Source organism: Budorcas taxicolor, chromosome 20, assembly GCF_023091745.1.
Source record: "Budorcas taxicolor isolate Tak-1 chromosome 20, Takin1.1, whole genome shotgun sequence".
NCBI classification, from domain to species: domain Eukaryota; kingdom Metazoa; phylum Chordata; class Mammalia; order Artiodactyla; family Bovidae; genus Budorcas; species Budorcas taxicolor.
The window spans coordinates 58,732,743-58,740,235 of NC_068929.1; the positions used below are offsets into that span (position 1 = coordinate 58,732,743).

Genomic DNA, 7,493 nt, shown 5'->3' on the forward strand with positions numbered 1-7,493 from the left:
CATTAACAATCATTAAAGGGTCAAAATGACCTTAATTTCTAAAAAGGAAGGTCATATTCAATAGTTCCGTATTATACAACTCCCATCTTTTGCAATTACACAGGTATCTCTAGACACAGAAGACACTCGGCATGGATGAACAGTTACCACTCTCAGGTGAAAAGTATTTGATGTTGCATGTTTCTTTCACTTAAATCAGTTTTTAATTTCAAGAGAGGGAAAGACAAAGCTAAAAAGCATTCTCTTAAAATTCCACCCCAATTAGTAAGGTTAGAATACTAATGATCACATGCTATAAGGCAACTAAATCTTTTTACAGAGCCACTTTACAGGAAAAGCAGAGGATCAGAGACCTAGAACCCAGTTATTTTTATCTCATGACCATGTAGACACTGCAGGGGCTTTGCATTCTTTAGGCACTAACTGATGCCAAGCATTTAGCTAGGTGTAGACTACTTTATATGCACTCACTCTAAAACAAGTAAACGAGAGACACTGAAATTTTTATGAGAAATCGCATTATGAGGACAAATGTGAAACGTTAATATACTAAAGTCAATTTAAGATATTGAGTTACTTAAAATAATATTTCAAATTATTTTTTAATCCTTGACACAAATAATAAAAATATGTTCTTTTAAATTGTTTTTGACAGCTCTCACCCATGGCTTTTGCACGCATCATTTTTATTAACCCACTAAGTGAAGACCCAGTCCCTCTGCATGTCCAAATCCCGCAGGAGGAAGGGGCTGGGTAAGGGAGAAAGCTGAGGTAGAACTATGTCCTGTCACTCAACTTGGAAGACTTGTGGGAGGAAAGGGGTCTGTGCAAGTCTGTTGCTAAAGGTGGAAAGGAAAGGGAGTATCAGATGAGATTGACAGCGGAAGAGGAAGAGGAAGAGGAGGATGGAGAGTATGAGCCATCTGTTGAAGACCCAAGAAACACAAAGGGGGCCGGGGCTAAGGAGCCAAAGTTAGTGGGAAGTATGGTGCTGGAGCCCAGAAGTGAGGTCCGTTCTGAGGCAGGGAGGCTTCTCAGGTCTCTTTGCTCCCGGCCCACTTGCACCTGAGTTCCTTCCTCCTGCTCCTCCTCCCCAAGATTCTGGCAAACAGGCTGCTTACAAATAGGGCACGTCTTCTTGGTCTGAGTGAGCCACGGGTCCACACAGCGGCAGTGATAGGCATGAGCGCAGGGGAGGACCCTCAGCTTGTTCCCGTCCTCATATTCGTCTAGGCAGATGGGACACACATCATACTGGTCTCCCTTGCGATAGTCGTGGGTAGGAATCTGTTTCAGTTGCTCTTTGGTCAGCCGATTCCGCCAGCGCTGATTCTGGAAACGGATACAATGAACTATCACTATGGCTCCCATGCCCAAAATGAACATTGCCAAAATCCCATAGAAAAGGATGAAGAAATAGGTCAAGACGAATCCATTGTCAGGGACCAGAAGCACCTGAGCTCCCTGCTGGTAGATGAAGAAGGCACGCAGGTACTTAGAGCTCTTTTCGCTGATGAACACAGAGGGGATCCAGATCTGCTGCTGGACTTCTTCGTTACTCCCCACCATGTTCAGCAGTTCATTTGAATTCACATTGTGGACCACGGCTGCACCATACCCGGCCTTCTGAGCATGTAGGACCTTGAGGTCAAATTTGCAGTCGAATCTTCGAAGCAGTGCAATGAAAACTGATCCGTTGGCCCGGGCTGGGGGAGGTGGGGCAATGGGGCTGCAGGCGTTGGCTGGCTGAGCCTCCACGAGAAACCCCTTAAGTCCTTCCTGACTCAAGTCAGCCCCAAAGAGAGCTGGGAGGTCTGCAAATTCCATGCTGCCATTGTGGTCCGAAGTCGCTCGAATGAGTCCCCTGACAGGGGATGCTCCCCACAGCAGAGTGGCCACAACCACAGGAAGACAGAGGGCCGTAGGGGGCATGGCAACAGCACTGGGGGAGATGCTGAAGAGGCTGTGTCCTGGTGGCAGAAGCAGAGTTCTGTGCCCTCCCCTCTTCCTTTGGGTTCCCAGCAGTCCAACCGCCCCTACGTGCTACTTCCTAGCTACATGATAGTACAAGGAAGGAACGCCGGTTCCACCCGTTTAGTGGAGCTAGGAGAGAGATATTAATGAATCCTTTTCTGGTATACAGATAAAATGGGGAAAGAGCACAGAAGCAAGCATAGATGACAGGAAAACTGAAAAGATGGGGGAGTTCAAAGATGTAGGACTTCCAGCCAGGCGGACCGTTTCCTTATACCCTGGAAAAGGGCCTCTGGTAAAGAAAGTCAGGTTGCTTTCTGCCTTGGCTGCTCAAGATGTAGCACTTCCGGTCTTCTCTTCCTTCCTTTTCTTCCTTTCTCCAGGGGCCGTCATCATCGTTGGTATCTTCAGCTATCGCGAGAGTGCTCACCACACTTCCGGCAGATCAGACGAACTCTTGAGCCTATCTTCAAAGACATCCGAACTCTGGCTTTGCCTGGCTTACTCGATCTCGAGTCAAGACAAGCCAAACTGAGAGGATTCTAGCAGATTATTCATTTTAATATAGGTTTTGTGACAGTTGATTCTGACCTAAGAATGTGTATCTGTATCTACAAGTGCGAGTTGTTTGTCATACTGTCTCTCAAGTATTTGAAAACTGAGATAATTCATAAGTTCTGCCATTATGATACAGGTAATCAAGGATCATCTGTATTAAAATTTAACATTTTAATCCTTTTATCCCATTGACACAATACAATCTTTTAAGCTAATCTATTTCCCATACCAAAGACAGTATGGAGATCGAAACTAAAATTTTATTTCTTTATGAGGACCAGTTTGGGCTAGAATACATAAACCTACTGGGTGTTTGGACAGTACATTTTTCTAGGCTAATGAAGATGCCTGAAGATTTTGGTGTAGCATTGGATCCATATGACCAAGGAAATAGCCAGAATATAAAATTGTTGAAACTTAAATAGATACTTTGCCTTGTGGCCTCATGTACAACATGAAATGAGGTCCTTTGGTTCTTAGATTTTGCATTTCCATACAACTGTCTTTTTTTCTCTTTAAGAAGTCAAAACTTGGATTAGAAAAGAAAATTATAGGCCACTTTAAATAAAGATGTGCCTCATTGGCTAAGTCAGAAACAGAAAGGTTTTATTCTGAGCACACAGTGTCAAGTTGTCCTTCCAGACTTGGGTGTTCAGCATCTCACATTACAGTATTATTGTGCCATTTTTGTACATTGGCTCCATTTTCCAAAATATTCTTGCAGACTTATCTCTGTGTTGCTGTATTTTTCCAATTTTGGACTACAACAGGTTACTAAATGCCACTGTTCCTTCTTTCACATAATCTATTCAAGGTGAAGCACAAAACAGTAAGGTCTAAATCCACCTGGATGTTAAGACAGATGCTAATTTAAACCATTCCTTCAGGATTTTCAAATAAATGTGGAGAAGAGACGAGAGGAGTCCCATACTGGCACTGTCAGCACTAGCTAGTAGCTTTCCTCAGTCTAAAACAATTGAAGGACTGAGACGATTTCTTTCAAGATGACTGTCAGTGAGCTTTGCTGACAACCACACACCCCATCCATGGGGAAGTGATGTGGTGCTTCCCCTTAACCTCAAGTCAAGGGAAAATGACTTGGAGACATTTGTGAAAATTGAGGCTCAGAGAAAAAGGAGGGGAGTACGCTGGGTCAATCTCCATTTCTGCACCCAGAGAAGTTTCCAACATGGGCCAGATTCCAAACATGGGCCTTGCTATGGAGAGCCCTTAAAAGGGATCCCATGGAGCCCTTGATCTGATAGGGTAAGGAGATACCAAAATAGAGGGGTAGATACTGGAATCTAGGGGCAAAGGAAGACTCACAGGTAACAATCCCAGGAAAGATATTGTCCTCATCAGGTGAGCAGCCTAAAAGACTCAGAAAAAGAAAAAAACTGCCAAGGACTCCACCAAAGCAATGTATAAGAGAGAAGGAGTTAGTTTGAGATCATTTGCTGTGGGGGCAGTCAGTGACATCAGATCGCTACTGAACCAGTCAACCATGATTATTCCCTCTGAGACCAGGCTTCGAGAGGTCAGTAGCAGAAGCTGACCAGAGCAGGAGGGGAGCAAAGACAAGAGAAGAGAAGCCAACAGCACCCCACTCCCCCACCTCTGCCACTCGGCCAAACTTTCCAAGCTTGATTTGAACCTGAGCCAGGGAAGAAAAAAACTATTAATGAGTCTGAGATTTTATATTACACCAAACTACATTAGAATTGTGCAGTTGCTAGTCTGAATGCATTTGTGTTTAAGATGATCAAAGACAGAACTGAATCCAGTCTTCTTTAGTTCTAGAATTTAACAATTTGGGAAACTCCTTCAATTAAAAAAAAGTGTGTGTGTGTGTGTGTGTGTGTGTGTGTGCACACGCAGACATACTTATACACAAAATTGTGGTGTCAAAGTCAGGAGCATAGCCTTGGAAGGACATCTGCAAAGAGAATCTGAAACATTCTCCCAGTTCAGGAGAGCAAGACTACTTTTTCCAACTCTGTTGGAAAAGTGTAAACAAACCTTTTTTTTTTTTTTTTTTAGGATTTTCAAAAATTTATTTATTTTTAATTGAAGGATAACTTCTTTACAATATCATGTTGGTTTCTACCATACATCAACATGAATCAGCCATAGATATACATATATCCCTTCCCTCTTGAACTTTCCTCCCACTGGAGATTCTTTTCAAAACTAGAAATAAAACCACCATATGATCCAACAGTCCCACAATGAAGCATATAACCTGAGGAAACCAAAACTGAAAAAGACACATGTACGCCAACGTTCATCCCAGAACTATTTATAATAGCTAAGACATGGAAGCAACCTATATGACCATCAACAGATGACTGGATAAAGAAACTGTGGTACATGTGTACAATGGAATAAATTACTCAGCCATAAACAAACCTTTTTACGAGAAAACTTAACTCACCAAGAGGCTCTAATCAACTATTATTGAGATTTTATCAAATTTATGTTAAATATACATTTTATTCACATGTATAGTTAATATATAAATACATACTATCTCTATAAAATTTGTTATATATGAATTTTGTAGCAATAGCATATATATAGAACCTAGGTCTCCTGCATTGCAGGCAGATTCTTTACTGACTGAGCTGCCAGGGAAGCCCCATATGTATGAATACATAATTTTAAAATAATTGTCTCTTAAATAAAGTACAAGTTTATTAGCTTAACTTGGTAAATTATTCATCTTTTGGTTAGGTAGTCCAAATTAAATTATCATTATTTGTCACCCATGATCCATAACTATCTCAATCCAGGGCATTTAGCTTGTAGGAGCTATCAAAACTATCTGCCTTTGTATCGCTGCTCTTTTTCATATGAGATTTTATACATATATTAAGAATTTCCATAATTTCAGCATTGCTTAACTCTACCTTTCCCAAAAGAATATAAAACTCTACTCCCCTTCCTCTTTTCTAGTTAGTAATGGCCTTCTCAGAGAAGTTTAAACAAAAGAAAATGTGTCATATAGAACAATAGATCCCCTTGATATGGTATCAGACAATCTGGTCTCCTGTATAAACCTTCAAAACCATATTGTGTCCTTCCAGTGCGGGAAAACAATTAGTCAATTCAATGGTGGGAAAAGAGTGAAGTTGTTGACAGGCATTGCATTATTTAATCAATTGGTGATCATATGTTTTTTTTTTTTTCAATTTTCAACTCATCCATACTGCAGACAGAGACACAAATTTATTTATTTATCATCTATTTATTGAAATAGAATCATCAATAAACCACTCAAGTTTGTAAAAATAAATGATTTTTCAGAGTTAAAAGATAAAATATGTACTAAGCGTGAATTATTTGACCATCTTGGCTGCCATCTTTCTTTGTAGGTTTTCATGGTCTCTTGACCACCACCCTTTTTTCCCCATCCATTCTTTTGGGCAAGATTCTGCATTTTCTAGCTTGTAACGGATAATTTACCTTTAGAAGGTGGAGCTATTGAAGAGAATAAGAAAAAGGAAAAGTAGGAGTTAAAGTAGGGTCCAGGTTCCTTGCCACCTTGACATTCTAATAACTGCAAACCCTCCACAGTACTACTTCCTAATTTTCCAGTCTCTGACCATCCCTGTCACCTTTCTATCTCACCCTCTAGATCTTTAACAGTTATACCATCTTGCCACTTTTCCCCTCTCTTCCTCATGCCCCTGGCCTCATATCCTCTTTCCTCCTCCCCAACTTTTACCCTGGTCAATCATTATCACTCTTTCCCTGCACATACCCTCAATTCCCTTGCCTTTCTCTTTGTGGAATGTGTCTGAGCAAATTACAGTCTTGCTGCATGTCTTCCCCTGTGCTGCTGATCATGGATAAAAAAAAAGAAAAAATCTATCTGGTCTAAATGTATAATCACTACCACTCAAGTAATACCGGCTTTTTGAAAGGGTGCTGAGGAGCTGTTCCCCTTTTATTATTAATGACATAGTGGTTTCTCTAATAAATGTAGCACCCTTCCCCTTTGGGAGAATTGTCTAACCTGTTTGTAACATCCCTTCAAGTGCTCTGTCATCAGCAAAAGAGCCCCCCATGGCATGTTGAGCCTGTTCACACAATGGCCCATGGCACTACATGTTTCTGGAGATGGTACTGAGCCAGGTGACGAGCCTCACATGGTCGCATTGATCAGAAAAGTCTGTATTGACCATATCTGCACTGAACACAAGAAGCAGTAACACAGAGAATAAGCCTCATGAAGAATTTCACTATTTAAGAGGACCACTTCAAAGACCTTGTCCTATTTCAAGAGAAATTTGACTCAGCTATTTTATTTTCCCAGACCAAACTCCTCCATTCTTCTGGTATTCATTTCATCCCTGATTTTCCCTCATCAAACCTCCAAAACTCCCTACAGTTTTACTTTCAACCAACAGCTTTGCTTCTTGCCACTCTGAGAAAGGGAATAGCAATCCGAGAATTTTCACGTGTTCCCACATTGCAAATACCTGTTTCATGGCATCTGTGTCCAAATTCTGCACCTAACATTCTTCACAGGGCTTCAGAGATACCTTCATGCTCCCAGGTAAAACCCATCCTAACCCTGTCACGAGATCCTATCAGTTTGTGCCTCCTCAAGGTCATTGCTTGAACAGTTCTCCCTTCTCCTCAGAGTCATTATTTCCCCCCTTATATTGGATCAATCATTTTAGCCTATCAACATTTCTTCCACTATTGAATAAATATGAATGAATGGATAAATGATAGAGTTTTTTTTTTAATGTAAAAATGTGTGCTCGGTCATGTCTGACTCTCTGTGACCCAGCGGACTGTAACCCACTGGGCTTGTCTGTCTATGGAATTTTCCAGCAAGAATACTGGAGTGCATTGCCATTTCCAACTCCAGGGGATCTTCCCAACCCAGGGATCAAACCTGCATCTCTTGCATCTCCTGAATTGGTAGGTGGATTCTTTACCACTGTGCC

General features: G+C 41.3%; 1 protein-coding gene across 1 annotated transcript; it reads right to left on the bottom strand.

Annotated features, from left to right (window-relative positions):
* Positions 1–864: 864 nt before the first annotated feature.
* Positions 865–1,905, bottom strand: LOC128066030 (E3 ubiquitin-protein ligase RNF167-like). The gene has a single exon (XM_052659106.1). The coding sequence runs from the start codon at positions 1,825–1,827 to the stop codon at positions 865–867; it is 963 nt and encodes a 320-aa protein (XP_052515066.1). The 5' UTR covers positions 1,828–1,905.
* Positions 1,906–7,493: the final 5,588 nt, after the last annotated feature.

Bases quoted from the DNA above. Each gene is read 5' to 3' on its own strand.
- LOC128066030 (XM_052659106.1), bottom strand. From the start codon at position 1,827: ATGGAATTTGCAGACCTCCCAGCTCTCTTTGGGGCTGACTTGAGTCAG.